The sequence below is a fragment of the Mya arenaria genome, chromosome 17, assembly GCF_026914265.1.
Source record: "Mya arenaria isolate MELC-2E11 chromosome 17, ASM2691426v1".
NCBI classification, from domain to species: Eukaryota; Metazoa; Mollusca; class Bivalvia; order Myida; family Myidae; genus Mya; species Mya arenaria.
This window is the reverse complement of record NC_069138.1, coordinates 16,251,671-16,275,870: the sequence shown is the minus strand read 5'-3', so window position 1 is coordinate 16,275,870 and position 24,200 is coordinate 16,251,671. Positions and strand designations below refer to the sequence as shown.

At 35.5% G+C, this 24,200-nt stretch overlaps 1 protein-coding gene across 4 annotated transcripts in view; it reads left to right on the top strand.

Annotated features, from left to right (window-relative positions):
- Positions 1–23,724, top strand: part of LOC128223101 (rap guanine nucleotide exchange factor 1-like) — a 61,459-nt gene extending 37,735 nt beyond the window's left edge. For 3 of the 4 annotated variants that reach the window (XM_052932352.1, XM_052932354.1, XM_052932355.1), the window contains 16 exons: positions 630–857; positions 1,550–2,297; positions 3,274–3,421; positions 3,938–4,173; positions 4,467–4,603; positions 5,085–5,259; positions 5,482–5,557; positions 7,568–7,597; positions 10,634–10,808; positions 11,346–11,537; positions 11,820–11,904; positions 13,840–14,013; positions 14,871–14,972; positions 15,849–15,946; positions 16,315–16,452; positions 16,997–23,724. In XM_052932352.1, coding sequence (XP_052788312.1) covers positions 630–857; positions 1,550–2,297; positions 3,274–3,421; positions 3,938–4,173; positions 4,467–4,603; positions 5,085–5,259; positions 5,482–5,557; positions 7,568–7,597; positions 10,634–10,808; positions 11,346–11,537; positions 11,820–11,904; positions 13,840–14,013; positions 14,871–14,972; positions 15,849–15,946; positions 16,315–16,452; positions 16,997–17,132 — 2,878 coding nt within the window. In that variant the 3' untranslated portion in view covers positions 17,133–23,724. The remainder of the gene's footprint in view (positions 1–629; positions 858–1,549; positions 2,298–3,273; positions 3,422–3,937; positions 4,174–4,466; positions 4,604–5,084; positions 5,260–5,481; positions 5,558–7,567; positions 7,598–10,633; positions 10,809–11,345; positions 11,538–11,819; positions 11,905–13,839; positions 14,014–14,870; positions 14,973–15,848; positions 15,947–16,314; positions 16,453–16,996) is intronic. The other variant, XM_052932353.1, reaches the window with a different exon arrangement.
- Positions 23,725–24,200: the final 476 nt, after the last annotated feature.

Sequence of the window (24,200 nt, the reverse complement as noted above, 5' to 3'; positions counted from 1 at the left end):
ATCGCTCTAGCCACTGGAGAGTTATCGCCCTTTAATTATAGAAATTACATCAAATTGGTCTTGTCTGATTGATACCTTTTGAAATCTTTGTCCTGTCATCAGCAAATTTAGTCAGAAGGTGTAACGACATAATATCTTTTACAAATTTGATACCCAGTCATACAACTCTAGTCAATCAAGAGTAATTGCTCTTTAATTATATAAATTACCTAAAATTGTTCTTGTTTGGTCAGAGTGTATATGGGCAGAATATCTTGATCAGAGTCTATAACCAGCAATGTTGCCGCAGTCACTCCAGAATAATGACCCTTGAATTAGCAACCGCTGTATTTACAGTATCCACACTCTAAATATGGCTCAACTTACATTCAATTATCACCAAACTTGGTGTCCTAGAATAAGTATGGGCGTATTTGTGACAGTTGGCACTCTTGTTTTTAAAGAATTACATTGTTGTTTTTATTTCTTCACATATGGTGTCAAACATATTAGTGATATTTTCATAGTTTTGGGGACATAAATTGACACTTTTGCTTTGGGTAACAAGCTGTACAATGCATTCTCATGCACCCAAGTCACTGCTTTATAACCAGCACATGACATGTATAATACTTTCCTCCACTTTTCAGCCTTAAACGTAACTCCCTTCCTGACCTGCCCCTTACCCCACGGGAACGTGAAATTCTCCAGAAAACCAGCGATCTTGGTCACTATGACAATGCTGCATTGCCCACATCCAAATCCTCGGACAGCGTTACCATAGGCAACGGGACATCAAAATTTGAGTTCCCACCAAAACAGGAATCTCCCCCGCCAAAACCACCGCTACCTCGCAATGCAGATGTGATTGTACCACAGTAAGTCCTGACAGTTATATTGCACAGTGTAACTGGCCATTCTCCAGGCATAATGGGAACAAGTTCATGCACATTAATTCATGGAACATTTTCACTTAATAGGGTGTGAAATTTCCATAATTTCAGTAAAGTTTCTGCTTGTAATGAGCCAGGAGCAATAATTTATCTATCCAAATCTAGATTTAAGTCAGAAAAGCACTTTTATTGAAATTGCAGATTCATCTTTATATCATTCAAAAAAAAATAATGTGAATAATAGTACAATTTCAAATAGACAATTCATCATCATTTTCAACTAGAAAGAAAGATTTGTAGTTTTGCCACTTGTAATCACTCAGACTTGAGCCTGGTTGTAATCATGGCCCCAGAATATTGGACCCATTGGATACCCATATTATAAAGACCCACTTTAACTATATTTAAAGGTAGATTTTCCCCATTTATAACACCTGATTTATTACAGCTCACTTTTATTGGTCTATTCCAAAATAAAGAGAAGGTAATCCACCTTAGGTGTTGTTCTTTTGTAAAGGGCAGAATAAAATCTCAAATATAAAGTATTAAAAAAATAAGTTTTAATTAATATATGAAATGAATTGTAATGTGGATATGCAAGCTTAAACTACTTAAATAGAATTAAATGATTATCAAAGAAAATTAAAGACAAATAATATAAATTTTCTTTTGGTCAGGTTAATTCAAAAGTCCATGTCTCAAGATGAGACAGACGGTGGGGAGGCTCCTCCCCCTTTACCGGACAAAGCCAAGAGACGCTCTCAAATACAGAACATGCTTGAAATGGTCCACCAGGCCGGACTGCATGGACAAATGTCGCCCAGTCAGTCACCACATAATAGTGTTATACTCTCGGGCAATGTGTCGTTTATGGATTACTCCATGAACTCAAGTAACGGCAGTCTGCACAGTCAGACATCGGGGGTTTCGCCAGCCAGCAGTTCAAGTTCAGGCTTAAATCGGTCTGCAGATGACTTAGTTACTGAACGTCACACTCAAATGATGGGGGCAAAGACGGTGTCTGATTCAACGCTGGTGAAGAAACGTTCCGTGATGACAACATCACATTCAGAGTGTACAGTGAACCAGATTAATCAGTTAACCCAAGAGATTGACAAATTAACTAAATTGACAGATGATATGCAAGCCATGACACGTAGGAACTTGAACCAAGGCGGTGGTTCTTCTACGCCACCGCCTCCATTACCAGACAAGGCAAGCAAACTGAGTCGACATATATCTCACTACGACAATGTTCCTGATGGGACGACCCTAGAACAAGCATTTTCCCAAAGCAATATAGTCTCAAATAGAACTGTAATAAGTCGCACCATGACATCCCGATCTTCACAAATATCCTCATCGTCAGAAGCGAGGCTTTCATCTTCAAGTACCAGCAGCACCCAGTCTTTCAGCGGTGTTCAGGTAATGTTAATTTACTGATTAGCTCGTCATATCTGAAAACAAAGTTGTAAGCTATTGTGATCACTTGATGGGTTATTGTAGTTTGCCACGGTTAAGATATGTGCATTTAATAAAAGCAGGTCACATGTCTTTTAGCCATTTGTTTTGTAAATAACTGAAACATTTTTTCATTTTTCATGAATGCGTTAAAGGGTGAACATTTTATTGTTTATCTTTTATAACCACTTTATATTGAGTTTAAGCCTTCCTTATTGTACAGTCAATCATAAGACTGTTGGCAAGTAAACTTAGGGAAACATGCATTCACTAAAACAAAGTCTATTCACATTATTTTCTTGCTCTGATGACATATTATACTACTCAACTTGAACAGTCATACTCAACATTTTCAACAAGTTGCGTTTGAAATGAGTGTGCTGTGTTGTGATTCACAGTCTAGCCTGTGGTGGACTTTAAGTCATTTTGGTACACCCTACTGCCCATGGTTTCAGTTTCAGTGTAGTCTGGGTAGTTAAATATTATGCAGTTTTGTCACAGGATACTCTAACAGATTATTGCCAGCTTTTTGAGGTTCCTTGGGGTGATGTTAACACTGTCATTATGCAATGATAAAATGCGCTAACTCCATATACAGTAGTATACAAGGTAGTATCAACATTATTTCTTGGGCCTTATGTTAAAAAGTGTTTTATTAATAAAAAATAACCTGTTATACCATAAGTATTATAAAAAAAACCCAGAAAATCCAGAAATTTAGCTCAAGACATTGTTTACCAGTGAAAAAAATATACAAAAAACATAGTTTAGTTCCAGTATCATAAACAAAATTACCAGTAGTTACTACATAATAAAAGTGTAGTGAAATTTTTCAGATTTAGAAGTCAAACACTATAGTGTTCTTTTAGTAGTTGGCTACAGTCAAGTATTAATACTTGAGTGTTGGTTAAAATTTAACTAGTGGTGTGTTTCCTTTCAGATGCAGAAATCGAACACAATATCGTTTTCCCAGCAGATGGGCACACATGAAGATGCATACTCGAGTTCGGGGTCATTTTCTAGCACAAGTCACTCGAGCATGGACAGTATACCACGCCCACCCCCACTACCGCCTAAACTAAAACACAGTATGGGCTTGTTTTCAATATTGATTTTGGCCTTGAATGATTGTTTTCTTTAATTATTTCTAGAAAACTGAAGTGGAACTGATATGAATATATGAGATGTAAAGAATGTCAATACTTTGAAGAATTTCTTGTGATTTAGATTGTGATATGACACAAACTTGACAAAAAAAGCAAATGAATGTAACTAGACTCAAAACTTCATTGAATGATACTGATGAGATTTTCAATTTTTTATGTTGTCTGTTGCTGTTTTTTATGGAATAAGAGTTGAGTTTGTGTCATACCCTTAGAGTCACTGTAGGTGTTAGGTATAACGTTAAAAAAACTGTTCAACATGAAACTGAATTCGAACACATGTTTCTAGTGACAATACACTTGTATGTAAAGCAAGGCCAATACTTTGGCTTTAATCATTGTTGAGTGATGCCTATTGATTGTCAGGAAAATCAGCAACAGGGGAGTGTATGCATTCACTCTAAATGTTATTGTTAATGAATATCCTCCTCCACTTCTCAGTACAAGCCTACATGCAGACAATTGGCGCCTACACCCAACCCCAGGGAATTGAATACATCTCCCGACACAGTATCAACTTCTATGAGGCCCAATGGCAGCGGCACCAGACGGAGCTTACCCATAATCTCTACCCTCGATCTAACACGATCAGTGTGATTTCTGATATTAGTTCAGAATCGTCGTTTGGTAGCGCACCAGGAAGTCCCTCGATACCTGCATTGCCAGCTAAAAGAAGGGTAGGTGATTGAATGATGTTTTTTTTTTCTTGAAATTAAATAACTTAAGTGTATAACAGTGTTGTTCTAAGCTTGTGGATTGCTGTTTTGAGCATATAATGATTTAAACATTTAAGAAAATAGTTTTGGTTGAAATGTCGGCAATCTGTGACTTAATCAGAGCATGTGAAGTTTTGATCAGAACAGCTTAAAACTGAACTAAAATCTTTGGTAAAGGTAAATGAAGACTGAACACCAACATCCCTATGTCTTAAAAATGTTAATTAAATGCCTCTTTCCATTTCTGTGCACAGTTTTCAGCCAAGAGAGACAGCCAAATATCCACAACATCTAGTCTTTCAGACACGGCTTCTGACGTGTTCCGTGACAAGACGAGCAGCCTGATAGAGCCAGCTATACCCTCACAGGAGTCCCTGGAACCCATGGGATGGTACGTGATGGGCTTCTATGTTGAAAGAAACATATCACACTAGTTCTCACACAAGAAAACTCCCTGTACTCAGTGATAGTAATTTCACCTTTGTGTTTCTATCCTAAGGATATTTTAATTTTCTGAAAAACAGAGATACTTGTTACCCACAATATATAGAAAAAACAAATGCTTTTGTGTAACATTTCATTAGAACCATACCTCTGGCTGTTATAATTATGCTGATTACGCTGATGGCAATGTCTAATATCTGTTCAACTTATGCATGGATCAAGTGAGACGGAGACTTATGGAGAAGAAGTCTCTGTCCCCATTAAAAATAAAGGGGTAAAGAAAATTACCTTGATATAGACTTTTGAAGAAAACATGATTAGAAATTTGTGTGCGGCTTGCTTATGCATGTTAAAAAAATACAATGACAAGCCCTCAAGACTTGCATTTTACTCATGCAAACTTAAACCTGTGTGTTTTACGTATGCAGGGAACAGAAAAGGGCATCAGCACCTGCTGGTCAGGTGATTTCGCCCCCAACAGTGCCGGAACCGAGTGCCACGTCAGAAAAGGCAGATATTCCCAAAGATGCCGACTCCGATTTTTCTGACCTCAATCCTCTAGATGACATCGATGTCAGCGATCAACTGGTGTATAAAAAACCTGTAAGATTCTAGATTTTATTTTCATGTAATCAAAAATGGAAATGCTAAAAACGTTTATACTTTTGTTGATGGATTCGGAGAAAATAAAGTTAAGCCAAGTTGAACACATTCTAGACTTCTCAAGGCTTTAAAAGACTGTCATATGATTGATTATATAATTGATTTTATCCATAGTCTGTCATATTTGTGGAATCAATTTATGTGATATATTTCTGTATTTAGAATGAAGATGGCCCAGAAATTCGTGGAGGATCGATAGACGCTCTTATTGTGCACGCTACAGCTGCAAACAAGTCAGGTATGATTCCCAAACACTTTTACAAAATGGATGCTACCCAATAAGTTGATAGTTGAAAACATTTGTGTCAGTTACAGTCTTTGGACAGGCTGCCAAAATAGACATCAATATTTGGATAAGCCCATTTTTTCCTATCCACATGAACACCATTTGGCTTTGAAAATTGGATCCAACCATATCATGTAGAACGTTAAATATTTAAAAAGCCCTGCAAGCTTTTGACCCATGCCGGGGGTGTTTTCCTGCGCTAAATTCAACAACTGTCCAAAGTTTGGAAAAAAGTTCCTTGCTCTTTTAAAATGTTGCATAGTTTGCTTGTCTGTTAATACTTATCACCTTTCTTAAATACCTGTGAATAGTGCTATCTTAACTGTTGTTCAAAGCATTGTTCTGGTTTGCGGTCAAATGATAAAATCTAAAACTTCGGTAGCCTTTAAATAATGAAATACCTTTGAAAAAAGCGCTCAACACATGGATTGATTAATACTTAAATTATGAGTTTCTCTGCCTAAATATTATGAAAGACCAAGTCCTGCATTTATGTCTTATTGTTAAGTGGTGTCAGTCTATTTAATGTATTATTCGCAGCACTGAAGTGTCAGATTGTAATGGTTATGGCTGTTATACCACTGTTTGTGAGTGAATTGCATTCGACAAATAAGCTTGAGTTTTACAATTACCCCCCAAACCCACCCTACCCCACCCCAACTGTTTATTTATTGTGATGCTTCATGTTACGCCATTGTTGAATACCCTTGGTGCTCGATTGCACCCTGGTTCATCATGTTGCGGGATGTGAACAGGGGCCTCGCTCCACTTGGTTACCGTCTCGCTCCACCTGGTAACTGGCTCGCTCCACCTGGTTACCTGGAGGTTGTGTGTCAGGGATCGTCATAGGAATTCATTCAATTATACAGCCATGTGCTGTGATAGGTTGATAAAATGTTATCCCTTCATCTGTCAACTGATTGGTTGAAAGACACATTGTTTATTGAATGACAAAAGTTTAAGTGAATTTCTTTGTAAGTGAACGGAGTAAACAAAATTGACACTGTTTGGCTCCATTTGTTCTCTGCCCTTCACTCATAGGAGCACTGCAGAGCAAACATTTCATTGACCTTGTCTCATTCTCATTCATTGAAAAGAGAAGGTAATGTGGAGGTGGTTTTGTTGTCTGCATCCATGGTCATATCTAAAACACTTCTGGAGAAATTCTAATAAAACTTAGTACAATTTTTGCCATTGATATAATGCTTGTGTGCAGCAATGCCTTTATCTCTGGCTTTAAGAATGTCTTGTAATGTTCAGTGATTGACTAGAAATAGAAAGAGTGTTTGCGTCAGTGTGCAGTGCTCTTGTTTATTTCTCTGCCAAAATTCTTTCCCTTACGTGCAAAGTAAGGTTTTGCCAATTGAATTTCCCACAGTGCACATTGAAACAAAGTGTAATAAAGCACCAGGTAGTTGACAATGGCTTTATGGATGGTTTACCCAAATTGATTGTGTTAACAAAATGAAAGTGATGTTTTTGTATATGTATTTTGAAATCGGTATTTGTTATGAACTGTTAACTGATAAACTGAATGTTGGTTCATTACTTATATTATTTTGTATGTCTCTGAGTATATTATAACATTTGTATTCTTTGGCTTGAAGTATTTAACTTTTTATGAATGTATGGTACAGGGAAAAAAGATTGTTCATACAAAGTTTCTTTGCTCACTAATAACTTATGTGAAAACCCATTTTCCTTTTCAAGTATTCCTTGTTGATTTTTTTTTATTGTGACATTTGTCATTGGAAAGGTTTATTTTATATTTCATAAAATTCTTACACAAATAATTCCAGACTCCTACATAAACCATTCGCATGTCACCATTCATCTGTAACATTGTTGTGTACCAAAAAAGTCATTTCATGTTATTATTCTAAAAGAAATGCAACTAGTTCCTTAATTAAATGGTTCTTAAGTAATATCTTAATAATGCTGACTCTGTTTGCCCCACTAAAGGATCCCATTCCGATTTGATGAATCAACAAGGTGAGTAACTCTTGCCCTCAGGTATTTCCAATGTACTCAATTGTCTCCCTTTTCCTCAACTGTAGAATCAGGCATATTTGAGGCTCTTTTAGTGTCATAGAAAAAAGTCTCATTAATTATATTTTTCTTCCACTTATAATAATGTTTACTCTGAGTGAAATGTATTTTCTGTTTTTAGATTATTTCAGAAAATTTCATTCTAATTTAATACCAAATCTTACTCTTCAACCTTTTAAGTCCTTAAACATTTCATGTTCAGTATTTAATAAAGTCATATATGCAATGCGATCACATGATGCATATTTGGATTCTACAGTTTACAGTATTAGAGTAGTTGTGTGGTGTACATTTGCACTAAAGCATTATCTTGTGTGAGAATATTAACTTTTAAATGAAAAAGCATGATTTCTTAATAGCAAATGTTTTGTTTATTTTGACTGATCGTAAAGTTTATATGCATGTTGTAATCAGTTTAGTTGTAGATTATGGACTAAGAAAGGTTTCATTTTGATGTACAATGTATTCTTTCCACAAACTTCATTTTTGTTTAAATTAATTCTATTAACTATGGACTGTAAATGCTGCATGGCCCTGGGGTCTGGATATTAAGGCGTTACCTTATATTTATTCTGCGCATTTTGCCAATGTATAGCCATTATTTGCACAATTCCTGTTCCCATATCAAATGATAAGGCAATTGAGATGTAAAGTCAAGTTTATTATTTTTTAGTGAAAAATGGTTAATATTTCTTAATAAGATTAAACAGTCTTAAAAGTTTGACCAATTGTTTTAAGCTTTTTTAATTTTAAATTCACTTTTCACTTGCTTGCAATGTTTATGTGTTGCATGACTTGTGTGTTTTGCTTGAGCATAGATGAGGAAAGCATCTTGTGAGTGTGGATGAGGAAGCATCTTGTGAGTGTGGATGAGGAAGGCATCTAGTGTGCGTGGATGATGAAAGCATCTAGTGTGTGTGAATGAGAAAAGCATCTTGTGAGTGTGGATGAGGAAAGCATCATGTGAGTGTGGATGAGGAAAGCATCTTGTGAGTGTGGATGAGGAAAGCATCTTGTGAGTGTGGATGAGGAAAGCATCTTATGAGTGTGGATGAGGAAAGCATTTTGTGTGTGTGGATGAGGAAAGCATCTTGTGAGTGTGGATGAGGAAAACATCTAGTGTGCTTGGATGAAAAAAGCATCTAGTGAGTGTGGATGAGGAAAGCATCTTGTGAGTGTGGATGAGCAAAGCATCTTGTGAGTGTGGATGAGGAAAGCATCATGTGTGTGTGTGTGTGTGTGTGCGTGGATGAGGAAAGCATCTTGTGAGTGTGGATGAGGAAAGCATCTTGTGAGTGTGGATGAGCAAAGCATCTTGTGAGTGTGGATGAGGAAAGCATCTAGTGTGTGTGGATAAGAAAAACATCTTGTGAGTGTGGATGAGCAAAGCATCTTGTGAGTGTGGATGAGGAAAGCATCTTGTGAGTGTGGATGAGGAAAGCATCTTGTGAGTGTGGATGAGGAAAGCATCTAGTGTGCGTGGATGAGGAAAGCATCTAGTGTGTGTGGATGAGGAAAGCATCTTGTGAGTGTGGATGAGGAAAGCATCTAGTGTGCGTGGGTGAGGAAAGCATCTTGTGAGTGTGGATGAGGAAAGCATCATGTGTGTGGATGAGGAAAGCATCTTGTGAGTGTGGATGAGGAAAGCATCTAGTGTGCGTGGGTGAGGAAAGCATCTTGTGTGTGGATGAGGAAAGCATTTTGTGTGAGTGAGGAAAGCATCATGTATGTGTGGATGAGGAAAGCATCATGTATGTGTGGATGAGGAAAGCATCATGTGTGTGAGTGAGGAAAGCATCATGTATGTGTGGATGATGAAAGCATCATGTGTGTGAGTGAGGAAAGCATCTTGTGTGTTGGTGAGGAAAGCATCATGTGTGTTTGGATGAGGAAAGCATCATGTGTGTGAGTGAGGAAAGCATCTGGTATGTGGATGAGGAAAGCATCTTGTGTGTGTGGGTAAGGAAAGCATCTTGTGTGTGTGGATGAGGAAAGCATCATGTGTGTGTGGATGAGGAAAGCATCATGTGTGTGTGGATGAGGAAAGCATCTTGTGTGTGTGGATGAGGAAAGCATCTTGTGTGTGTGGATGAGGAAAGCATCATGTGTGTGTATAAGGAAAGCATCTTGAGTGTGTGGATGAGGAAAGCATCATGTGTGTGGATGAGGCAAGCATCTTGAGTGTGTGGATGAGGAAAGCATCATCTGTGTGTGGATGAGGAAAGCATCTTGTGTGTGTGGATGAGGAAAGTATCTTGTGTGTGGGTGGAGAAAGCATCTTGTGTGTGGGTGAGGAAAGCATCTTGTGTGTGGATAAAAAAGCATCATCTGTGTGTGGATGAGAAAAGCATCATGTGTGTTTTGATGAGGAAAGCATCTTGTGTTAGGGTGATATAAGCATCATGTGTGTGGGTGAGGAAAGCATCTTGTGTACATGGATGAGGAAAGCATCATGTGTTTGGATAAGGAAAGCATTATGTGTTTGGATGAGGAAAGCATCTTATGTGTGGGTGAGTAAAGCATCTTGTGTGCATGGATGAGGAAAGCATCTTGTTTGTGCAGGTGAGTGAAGCATCTTGTGTGTGGATGAGAAAAGCATCTTGTGCATTTGTTGTAACCATAGTTACCATTGGAGGTGATGCAGGTCACAACAATAATCAAACACACACATGCTTCAATATTCTTTCAACCAAGGATTGTTCAATTATTTTTTGACAGATGTTTTTTAAACTCGATTTTCCAAAATTAATGTATACAACACATGAGCTAAAAAAATTTTATTAAAATGAAAGTGTGCCTTGAATGATGCATGGTAGATAAAAAACAGATATTATTATGTTTAGCTAGTTTTTTATATCAATAAAGTGTAAGTGTTGGTGGTAGGAAATATTATTTCAAATCTATTATTATATTTATTAACTTTTAAATTCCGACTCTTAAAAAAAGAACACCTCCATATTTGCATTACTTGTTTTTCAGAGTTTATGTTTCAAGAGGCCTTTCTGACAACGTACCGGACGTACATTACTTCACAAGAGCTTATGGACAAACTGCTGTATCGATTTAACAAGTTTCAGTATTCACAAGACACTTCTCGGAAAAAATCCGCAAGAAATGCCCTCTTCCTGCTGATCAGAGTTATTGATCTTATGAGGTGAACATATGTTAACATTGGCCATTATATAATGTTAAAGATATTAACATGAAACTGATACACAATTTTTTATCACCAATGGCAACACATAACAGAATTGTTTAGAAATCATCATACGAATATAGCCCAGGATCAGCTTAGAAACTAGACAAGGATTGGCCTCAGCTGACAGTGGTATAGCTGGTAATCTGAGGAGCCATCATTCAATGTTTGAAAAACAATACATAAAAATATTTGTTGGGCTGAGTAAAAAGCATAATATATAGATTGAAATGTACATGTCAGGGGCTTAGTGCAAGATGGATGTAACTGAGTGTAGGAACAGAAGACTCTACAATAGTCTTGGGCTAAGCCTGCCATGTATTTATTATTTTCTTAAAAGTAATAGATTTGTCGTACATGTGCACCTCAATGTGTACCATTCTATTTAATGGCATCAAAATTTAAAAGTTAATTTCAACATAACGATGCCCATCGTTGCAATAAAGAAACTCATAAAATTTGATGAATAATTGCCATGCTATAATATTATTTCAGCCTACTTGAGCTAGATAACGCAATTATCAAACAAATGATGGACCTCGTGTTTGAGTTACTGTGTCAAGGTGACTTAAACTTGGCCCGAGTGTTACGCATGAAGCTGATAGAAAAATGTGAGGCAAAACGTGCCCAAGAGGCTGCCTTGGCTCCCAACAATACACCGCTGTCCTCCATATCTGTCACATCAAGGTATACCTATCTCTGTATGTTGAATGGGGATAGAAGTTTTGGTTTGAAGTTAAATTTATTTTGGTATTGATTGTTCTATTTGATGTTTTGTCAAATTCAGGTTATGTCTTTCTGTTTGTTTATAATGTTGAAAAACATAATTACATAATCTTTTTAACATACGAAATAAATTTTTGTCCTTTGTGGAAAAATATGATGAACATCAGTGAATTATAAAAAAACATAATGACAGAAACACTGAGTCGATTTGGGATTTTTATTTAACATTTGTGTAAACTTCAGTTTACCAGACCTGCTACACTTCAAGTCACATGATATTGCAGAACAGATGACACTGATTGATGCAAACCTCTTTCAGCAAATTGAGGTAAGGTAATCAAGAAGGTAAACAATTGGAAAGTTATCAATGAGGTTTACAATGGGAAGGTAATCAAGATGGTTGAAAATTGGAAGGTAATCAAGAAGGTTAACAATTGGAATGTAATCAAGAAGGTTTACAATGTGAAGGTAATCAAGAAGGTTTACAATGTGAATGTAATCAAAAAGGTTTACAGTGGGAAGGTAATCAAGGAGGTTTACAATAGGAAGGTAATCAAGAAGGTTTACAATGGGAATGTTATCAAGAAGGTTAACAATGGGAAGGTTATCAAGAAGGTTAACAATGGGAAGGTAATCAAGAAGGTTAACAATGGGAAGGTTATCAAGTAGGTTAACAATTAGAAGGTAATCAAGAAGGTTGAAAATTGGAAGGTAATCAAGAAGGTTTACAATATGAAGGTAATCAAGAAGGTTTACAATGGGAAGGTTATCAAGAGGTAATCATGAAGGTTTACAATGGGAAGGTTATCAAGAAGGTTTACAATGGGAAGGTTATCAAGAAGGTTAACAATGGGAAGGTTATCAAGAAGGTTAACAATGGGAAGGTAATCAAGAAGATTAACAATGGGAAGGTTATCAAGAAGGTTAACAATGGGAAGGTTATCAAGAAGGTTAACAATGGGAAGGCTATCAAGAAGATTAACAATGGGAAGGTTATCAAGAAGGTTAACAATGGGAAGGTTATCAAGAAGGTTAACAATGGGAAGGTTATCAAGAAGGTTAACAATGGGAAGGTTATCAAGAAGGTTAACAATGGGAAGGTAATCATGAAGATTAACAATTGGAAGGTAATCAAGAAGGTTAACAATTGGAAGACAATGGTCATCTATTGACCAGCTTGTACATAGAATGGTTAACTAAAAATCAGCTTGTACATAGAATGGTAAATTATAGACCAGCTTACACATGGAATGGTCAACTATAGTTCAGCTTGCACATGGAATGGTCAACTATAGTTCAGCTTGTACATGGAATGGTCAACTATAGTTCAGCTTGTACATGGAATGATCAACTATAGTTCAGCTTGTACATAGAATGGTAAATTATAGATCAGCTTACACATCGAATGGTCAACTATAGATCAGCTTGCACATGGAATGTTCAACTATAGTTCAGCTTGTACATGGAATGATCAACTAATAGATCAGCTTGTACATGGAATGATCAACTATAGTTCAGCTTGTACATTGAATGGTCAACTATAGTTCAGCTTGTACATGGAATGGTCAACTATAGTTCAGCTTGTACATTGAATGATTAACTATAGTTCAGCTTGTACATTGAATGGTCAACTATAGTTCAGCTTGTACATTGAATGATCAACTATAGTTCAGCTTGTACATTGAATGGTCAACTATAGTTCAGCTTGTACATGGAATGGTCAACTAATAGTTCAGCTTGTACATGGAATGATCAACTATAGTTCAGCTTGTACATTGAATGATCAACTATAGTTCAGCTTGTACATGGAATGATCAACTATAGTTCAGCTTGTACATGGAATGATCAACTATAGTTCAGCTTGTACATTGAATGATCAACTAATAGATCAGCTTGTACATGGAATGGTCAACTATAGTTCAGCTTGTACATGGAATGATCAACTATAGTTCAGCTTGTACATGGAATGGTCAACTATAGTTCAGCTTGTACATGGAATGATCAACTATAGTTCAGCTTGTACATGGAATGATCAACTATAGTTCAGCTTGTACATTGAATGATCAACTATAGTTCAGCTTGTACATGGAATGGTCAACTATGTTCAAGAAATGCAAATGAAACTTTGTACATGGGTGCTCTAGAGACATGTCTAACAATTGTTGAGGTTTGCCTGAAAATAAACAGAATGGTGTTCGTATCCACTTCTTGATTCTTTTCTATCTTTATATATATTTACCTTAACGCTTTTTCTCACCCACAGATCCCCGAATGTCTTCTGTGGGCAAAGGAACAGTCTGAAGAGTTAAGCCCAAACTTGACAAAATTCACGGAGCACTTTAATAAAATGTCATACTGGTGTCGAACGCGAATACTTACCCAAAACGACGCTAAAGAGCGGGAAAAATACATGGTGAAATTTATCAAGATTATGAGGGTATGTGAATGATAATATTTAATGTTATATGTTTTCCCTTCAAACAAAAAAGTTGAAAATAAGACAACACTGCAAAACCAGTCTCCTGATTCTGACCTGACAGCCTCTATTTGGTGTTTATCCTGATGTAGGTGTAAGTAGGAATGACAAATTGTAAACAAATATTGAATGGTATGTATTTTTGACAGATTTATCCTTAAAAGGAATAAAAAAAAATGGATTTTATTTTTATTTGCTAATGCTTGCTTGGGTGTTGAACACAACAACCAAAGTCTGGAAGTAGGTTTGCATAGTAATTCCTAATTATACTGAACACTTATATGTAAACCCTGACATCCTTGAAATTGTGATATTTAAAAAATAATGTTAATAATCAGGCCTTTTTCTGCCCATCTCATTGGTCTAAATGTCTGACCTGTTCCCAATGCCAAATTTGTAAGAAAAGAAATCCCAATTTCTAGAAACGAATCCCAACAGAGATTAAATGGCTGTTACAAAAAGACTGGCTTCTTGACTAACACTGCCCCTTTATGCATTTGCGGAGTTTTAGCGCAGAAACAGTTATACTAATTTCACAGATGATTTTGTTGATGATTCTTATTCTCAATATCACCAATTATCACATTGGAAAGTCGAAACTCGAAAAGTCTCAATTTATGCAGGTACTTTATCCCAAAATTGACAAAATGGCCAGAATTATCTCCCCATATAAGTTTGTTTTAAGACACAATTTCTCCCAATTTAGCCTTGGTCTTTCTCAAAAAACAAACAGATATGGACAGAAAAAGCCCTGATGTTGAAATCTACTTTATAGTTTTTATCTTATGACAAGCATACAAGTGTTATAACCATTTCAGCATCTACGGAAAATCAACAACTTCAACTCGTTCCTCGCGTTACTGTCTGCCCTTGACTCCTCCCCTGTCAGTAGATTGGACTGGCAAAGACAACATGTGGAGGTAAGTGCGTTAATTTTACCCAATTATTGTCAGATAACAGTTAATTTTAGAAACATGTATTTGAATAAAAATTGAGCCATCCAAAATCTCAGTAATTGGCTATTGCAGTTTTGGAATTCTGGGGCAGTATTCATAAAAAATCCTTTCTTAAGTCACAAATTCCTGAATTGTTTGTAGTCAAAAGAGTTTGTTGTTTTTTTACATAAAAGCATGTATTTTGAATCAAAACAAGGAAAACAAGTATTTAAGTTTTTATATCATGTGAGATACTTAACCTTAAGTAAATGACTTAAGTTAGGAAATGACTTGATAAGATAATCTATAAATACCAGCCCTGGTATATCTTTTGTGAATGACAAAGTGAGCAGTAACTCTTTAAACGTGAATATGTATTCTATAATACATTTCCATGTGTGTAGTTTTATCAACTTCTTTATTAAAATTAACATTGCCATAGTCATTTAGCATGAAAGGCTTGGTGCGATTGTTTGTGTATGTTTGCTGCACCCTGATTGCACGGTGACCAATGGTGATGGATGTTTCATACATCTCCCATTTTTTTAAACAGATCAAAACTGTCCCTAATAAGATATCTTTTTTTATTTTACATTTAGATTTTAAAATATAAAACAGACAGAGAGAATTGTTTATTTACGTTAATGTCAGGATTCATGTATTTCTTGCGGTAATTTTTGAACGCTCCTGCGAGATCTTGCAAATATGCAAGCTTGTCTTATTTATTATAAGTGATAACATACTGCATGAACACAAGAAAATATGAATCAATCCTTAAATATCGCTTAGAACCTTTTTACTTCACCTTTCTGACTGACTTTATTTACTGGTTTTGACTATGACATAAACATATGTTTGCAGGCGCTGAAGGATTTTAGTCAGTTGATAGACAGTAAAGGTTCCTTCAGATCCTACAGACAAGCTTTGGCGGACACAGACCCACCTTGTATACCGTACATGTATGTATCATTAACTGTGAAAAAGATGGTAGTACAAAGGTTCATAGGGTGGCAAAAAAACGTAGTTTAATATTAGTTAAAAAGTAACCACCAATTTCTAAATAAATATTTTTACTATTGTTGAACATAAATCCCCTTGAGAGGACCCCCTGATAAAAATAGAAAATCATGATATCACAACATGTGTGAATACAGCATAAATATGAATGAACGATCAGAATTTTTTTAAAAATAGTGGATTAATTTGCGCAAAGATTTATATATATATTTGTATATTTATATATTACATGTATGTGCATACATGCAGTATTTATTTACTACGATGTCCAAGCTGAACCTCATTTCTACCACTGGTTGTAAATTTTCAGTGGCCTTATACTTCAAGACCTGACATTTATCAACATTGGTAACCAGGACTGCCTGTCTGATGGGAATATCAACTTTGCCAAGCGCTGGCAGCAGTTCCATATCCTGGACAGCATGCGCAGATTCAGAGACAAAAAAAGGTTTCCAAATTTATCAAGCAAAACATCATTTTTAGCTTGTCTTATTTTCGACAAAAATATGTCAAGGCATTGTCATGTGTTGTTTAACCTGGCCATAATGCTTAAACTGTTGTAAGATATTCAGCTAAGTCAAAGAACTAACACCAAATAAAGGTCCTAAGCACAGGTTCTTAAGACTGGAGTAGATGGATGTGAGGTTCTGAAATAAAATATTTTGGCAGACTAAAAAGTCTGCTATGAGTTCTGATGTCATGATAGATTTAATAATTATCACTTTATTTGCTATAGTTTTTCTTGCATTATCTAGCAGACCAAAACACTATGCCAATGTGTTGAAATTATCCCTAGCTGAGATGCCCTGATAGATATAAACTATTTTAAAACAGTGTCATGCAGTCTATTTTGTATTGTAGTTTAAATCCCCTACAATTTTGTCCATAATCAATGCTCCAACTGTTCTTGTCCTTTTGGATTGGACTATGTTGGAAAGCCTGTGTATACAAATGAACAGCAAAAACAAACAGTTTTTGTGTTGTTTTTTCAGTAATTATGAAATCAAGAAGAATGAGCGTATTGTGACGATGTTTGACAGCTTTAATAACTACCTGGGCGAGGAAACCCTGTGGCAGATATCGGAGGAAATCAAACCCAGGGGTGGCAAGAAGAAAGACGCTGATTGAGGGGGGGGGGAATGGATAGATGTACCAAAGTTTCTGTTTTTGTGAAAAAATAAGTTGAGGTATTATTATACTGCTGATGTTGTGTTCATTATTGGGGAAGTCATGCTCACCATTAGGAACTCTAAAACTGTTCATCGCTTGAGATCGAGGGCAACAAGTTACCAGTGTCAACAAGTTACCAGTGTCAACAAGTTACAAGTGACAATATGCTGAATGTGGCAAAGCTCATAACTTGTCATCAATAATGGTGATGTTTGCCCCTTGAACAACTAAGAACAAAGTCTAGCAAGCACTGGAACCCACTTACAGTGCCCATGTTGTACGGTTTACACGGTGTAAATGTATAGGATTTTAATCTATAGTTTATTTATATTTAAAAGCCTCAAGTTGATGAATTTTATGTTTCTAAATTACCTAAATGATTGTGTTATAATGCATATTTTCATCTGATAATAATGAAATGGACCATGATGTACAAAAACATGATATTGATTACACTATTGTAAAATACAGTTGACTTCCATTGGCTCTTACTCACAGGGATGGATCAGAAAACCTCAATCGCATTTTACCTTCCAGCCCTACCTTTAGGAAAGAAAAATCTGTATCATTCTGTACTAATTCCTTACAAATTCTGTACTAAGATGAGTATACTGAGAAATATCATATCCAGTTATATTTCTTAACTAAAAAAAACGCTTCATATTGGTAGTATGAAACAATAAATGACAGTCTATCTATTACAAAAAAGCATTATGAAAAGTACACTTTTTTGTCTTAGTTTCACTTGTAACAACCTTAAATACATGTCAAGGTAGCGTTTCAAATAAAGCTTCCCTATTGGTCCCAAAAGACAGCCACCATAGGAGTTGCTAATCTAGATATTTCCCCAGATTTCATAAGAGGTCCTTCTCTAGGTTGCTCAGCATTTGATAATTAGAGAAATTCTTCCATGCGGAGTTGAACAAGGGAGAAGGGCTTTGGTTTAGCGATTAGGGATCATGCCAAACATTCAGGACACGGCGTAAATATTGAACCTGAGATTGTGAAAGTCACTTAGAGACAGAATAAACATTGAAGAGGGGAAGTCCATATATAAGGACCTCATTTTATATAAACAAAGGTCTTTTGTACAAAAGTGAAGCCAACAAGAAAAATGAGCAAATGGACTTCCAGCCTTGGGAATTGACTGTATATATATATAATAGTTGTTAAATTTTCATCAGGAAAACATAGCTTAATCTTGACAAATTATGAGAGAGAACAAATCTGCTTGAAAATTAAATGATATAAAAAGTTGAAAGCGATTGTTTGACAACTGTGTTATTGTTATTATTATTGAAAATAAGGCTGTTGTTATATGAAACCTGTTCATCTTATATGGTTCACATTAATATGTTATTTGTTATTTATTTATTTGTAAACATGATGTTTTGATTTTCATCATTATTTTAATCTCAACAAACAACAAATGACTTCAATCCCCATTACCATCCCATCTGCTAGACACTGTCATGCAATTCAGTGACTTCAATCCCCATTACCATCCCATCTGCTAGACACTGTCATGCAATTCAATGACTTCAATCCCCATTACCATCCCATCTGCTAGACACTGTCATGCAATTCAGTGACTTCAATCCCCATTACCATCCCATCTGCTAGACACTGTCATGCAATTCAATGACTTCAATCCCCATTACCATCCCATCTGCTAGACACTGTCATGCAATTCAATGACTTCAATCCCCATTACCATCCCATCTGCTAGACACTGTCAAGCAATCCAATGACTTCAATCCCCATTACCATAACATCTGCTAGACATTGTCATGCAATCCAATGATTTCAATCCCCATTACCATCACATTTGCAAGACACTGTCATGCAATTCAATGATTTCAATCCCCATTACTATCCCATCTGCTAGACACTGTCAAGCAATCCAATGACTTCAATCCCCATTACCATCACATCTGCCAGACACTGTCAAGCAATTCAATGACTTCAATCCCCATTACCATCACATCTGCTTGACACTGTCATGTAATCCAATGACTTCAATCCCCATTACCATCACATCTGCCAGACACTGTCATGCAATTCAATGACTTTAATCCCCATTACCATCACATCTGCCAGACACTGTCATGCAATTCAATGACTTTAATCCTCATTACCATCACATATGCCAGACACCGTCATGTATATTAATTAATTCAATACTCATAACCATCCCATGCAATTTGAAATAGTTTTGTGCCATTTTCTTCTTTCTTTAAGCACAACCAGAGCAGTGAAAGGTGTAAAAAATGTTCACGTCACTTTTTCCATTAAAATTTATGCATCATGTCTGTTAATATTATGGAGTGGAAAGAATGTATGAATACAAAACCAATAGCCAGTCATACTCTGGTGCTATCATTGTTTCAGGGTTATTATTTTTATCAGCCACTAGTAAAAACCCACAGATGCATCACATTTAATCATCTTTTTTGTTTTCTGGTTTGCTATGCCTGAATTAACCATTTTGTTGAACATTGGAATAGTATATCCTCCTAACATAGAAAGTTCTAATGCCAAGTTGAAATGTTGATTTAGATCATTGTATATGCGATTTTAAAGCAAGATTGGTGATATTAAAACTAATCCCAACATTGATTTTATTTACCTGAAAAATGATGAATAAAAATGGTCTTTAACATGGAATATTTCACCAGTCTGTACTGAATCTGATAATTGACTGTTACATGAAACCATTGACCAGTCTGTACTGAATCTGATAATTACCTAGCATGAAACCATTGACCAGTCTGTACTGAATCTGATAATTGACTGTTACATGAAACCATTGACCAGTCTGTACTGAATCTGATAGTTGACTGTTACATGAAACCATTGACCAGTCTGTACTGAATCTGATAATTGACTGTTACATGAAACAATTGACCAGTCTGTACTGAATCTGATAGTTGACTGTTACATGAAACCATTGACCAGTCTGTACTGAATCTGATAGTTGACTGTTACATGAAACCATTGACCAGTCTGTACTGAATCTGATAATTGACTGTTACATGAAACAATTGACCAGTCTGTACTGAATCTGATAGTTGACTGTTACATGAAACCATTGACCAGTCTGTACTGAATCTGATATTTGACTGTTACATGAAACCATTGACCAGTCTGTACTGAATCTGATAATTGACTGTTACATGAAACCATTGACCAGTCTGTACTGAATCTGATAATTGACTGTTATATGAAACAATTGACCAGTCTGTACTGAATCTGATAATTGACTGTTACATGAAACCATTGACCAGTCTGTACTGAATCTGATAATTGACTGTTACATGAAACCATTGACCAGTCTGTACTGAATCTGATAATTGACTGTTACATGAAACAATTGACCAGTTTGTACTGAATCTGATAATTGACTTGCATGAAACCAATGACCAGTCTGTACTGAATCTGATAGTTGACTGTGACATGAAAACCATTGACCAGTCTGTACTGAATCTGATAATTGACTGTTACATGAAACAATTGACCAGTCTGTACTGAATCTGATAATTGACTAGCATGAAACCAATGACCAGTCTGTACTGAATCTGATAATTGACTGTTACATGAAACCATTGACCAGTCTGTACTGAATCTGTAACATGAAACCAATGACCAGTCTGTACTGAATCTGATAATTGACTGTTACATGAAAACCAATGACCAGTCTGTACTGAATCTGATAATTGACTGTTACATGAAACAATTGACCAGTCTGTACTGAATCTGTAACATGAAACCATTGACCAGTCTGTACTGAATCTGATAGTTGACTGTTACATGAAAACCAATGACCAGTCTGTACTGAATCTGATAATTGACTGTTACATGAAACCATTTACCAGTCTGTACTGAATCTGTAGCATGAAACCAATGACCAGTCTGTACTGAATCTGATAATTGACTGTTACATGAAACCAATGACCAGTCTGTACTGAATCTGATAATTGACTGTGACATGAAACCAATGACCAGTCTGTACTGAATCTGATAATTGACTGTGACATGAAACCAATGACCAGTCTGTACTGAATATGATAATTGACTGTTACATGAAACCAATGACCAGTCTGTACTGAATCTGATAATTGACTGTTACATGAAACCAATGACCAGTCTGTACTGAATCTGATAATTGACTGTGACATGAAACCAATGACCAGTCTGTACTGAATATGATAATTGACTGTTACATGAAACCAATGACCAGTCTGTACTGAATCTGATAATTGACTGTTACATGAAACCAATGACCAGTCTGTACTGAATCTGATAATTGACTGTGACATGAAACCAATGACCAGTCTGTACTGAATATGATAATTGACTATCATGAAACCAATTGATCAGTCTGTACTGAATCTGATAATTGACTAACATGAAACAATTGACCAGTCTGTACTGAATCTGATAATTGACTAACATGAAACCATTGACTAGTCTGTACTGAATCTGATAATTGACTAACATGAAATTATTGACCAGTCTGTACTGAATCTGATAATTGACTTACATGAAATTATTGACCAGTCTGTACTGAATCTGATAATTGACTAACATGAAATTATTAACCAGTCTGTACTGAATCTGATAATTAACTAGCATGAAACCATTGACCAGTCTACTGAATATGATAATTGACTAACATGAAATTATTGACCAGTCTGTACTGAATCTGATAATTGACAAACATGAACCCAATGACTAGTCTGTACTGAATCTGATAATTGACTAACATGAAACCAATGACCAGTCTGTACTGAATCTGATAATTGACTAACATGAAACCATTGACCAGTCTGTACTGAATTTGATAATTGACTAACATGAAACCATTGACCAGTCTGTACTGAATCTGATAATTGACTAACATGAAACCATTTACCAGTCTGTACTGAATCTGATAATTGACTTACATGAAACCATTGACCAGTCTGTACTGAATCTGATAATTGACTAACATGAAACCATTGACCAGTCTGTACTGCATCTGATATTCAACTGTAACATTAAGCAATTGACATGTCGCCAGGTGTCAATAAAATAATCATTTTATCAATAAAAGGATTATGTTTTGAAAATAAATCATGACGCATTGAAGCGATATCCATTTTCGATAATCTGAGAAACTGCACACGACAAGTTGCAATAATGGCTTTTCTGACTGGTCAATTACATACGTGATCTAAAAAGTATGCTGTACAAATGTTTTTTCTCATGATAAACCATTTTGTCTTCTTGTATTTGCTGTCTGTATTTAATCATGGACAGTGAATTCTGTTGCACTTACAATAAAACGTAAACCATTTTATATTATGCACCATTGAAGGCATTTATCATTCAATTATCATTTGCCAATCAATTATCATTTGTCATTCAATTGTCATTTGCCAATCAATTATCATTTGTCATTCAATTATCATTTGTCATTCAATTATCATTTGTCATACACCATTTTACAGTTAACATGCAATTGTACATAGGCTAAAACTGAAATAATGTAAATATAATGTATATAAAGATTTTGCTATGATGAAAACTTTGCATCAACAAAGTAAGAAGTGTTTGTGTTGACTGTAAAATATTATTAAATAGCCATGATTATTTCACGGGCAGGACTGCAATATATTTTAGATGAAAGACTTGCATGATAAAAGTGTTTATGATTTTTGAGTGATTATGTGAAGTGAAGTATTTAAGTGGCTTTGTTAATGATTTAGGATCAGATCTTGACTATTATATTATTAAAAGATGTTATGCATATTTATGTCTAAAAGCTTAAATGGAGACTCATTTTAATTATAATTCATAGATTTTAAATACAGGTAGTAATTGTACCCATGCTATATAGTAATATACCCTGTTGAATGTTAAATGATCCATTGATTTCAAATTTAGACATATTTGGCTTTACACAGCTTCTTATGTTTGAATAGGTTACCAATACTTGAAAATGTTATAAAAGAAATAGAACAGTATTTTTAGATGTAAGTAAGACATAAAAAATAAAAACCAATATTTGTATATTAAGAAAGCATGAGGCTATATGACTGTGTTCGAATGTGTAGTCTAGTTGAATAAATGGAAGTGGCTTTCTGGTAAAGTTGATAGTGTTCTATATCTTAAAAGTGAACCAAGCTTGAAAAATGTTTCATGGAATTCGGAATGTATTATCATTTAAAATCTTACTTGCTAAATGTATACAAATGCTATTCTTGCAAATAAAGAGTGAAATAGAAACACATGGGGCCATTGCAACCTGCTGTTTTTTATTTGGTTTCATTAAGGAAGTAATTAAATTATCATAATTCAAATATCATGTCCCAAATTCCATGACATAGTTTTATCATCAGCAGTGTTTATGGTCGGTTTTGAAAATGCTTCAAGTGGGATATTTCATTCCACTATTAAATGTATGAATTATGTTGTAGATGAGTTATTTATATAATATATAAGTGCTTTTGTTTGTTAAATGAATTAGTAACTTGTGAAATAATAAATATATAAATACAAATCTTGAGTGATTTCCACAATATTTTGTTCCTGATCAGACCCTATTTTTAGCTCTACTGCCAAAGGCCAGAAGAGCTTTTGCAATGGTAATGTGTACGTAGTATGTGCCTCCGTGCGTCCATGTGTCTGTTAACAATTGCTTGTGAACACTATACAGTCTTCAGTATTTAGATATCCATTAGAGCTCGGTTCCCTTCAGAAAACAGCCAGATCCGCCCATGCATGACTAGATTATGGGCCTTGAATGTTTAAAAAAATCAGTGTGTCTGTAAACACTTGCTTGTGAACACGATACAGTGTTCAGTTTGATTGTATCTCGATGAAACTTGTACAGTATTAAGATATCCATTATAGCTTGGTTCCTTCTGAAAAAAGCCAGATCCGCCCATGCATGCCTAGATTATGGGTCTTGAAAGTATAGAAAAATGCTATTTTTAGCCAGGACTTCATGAGCAAGTCTATTTTTAAAGCGACAGTCCGCAA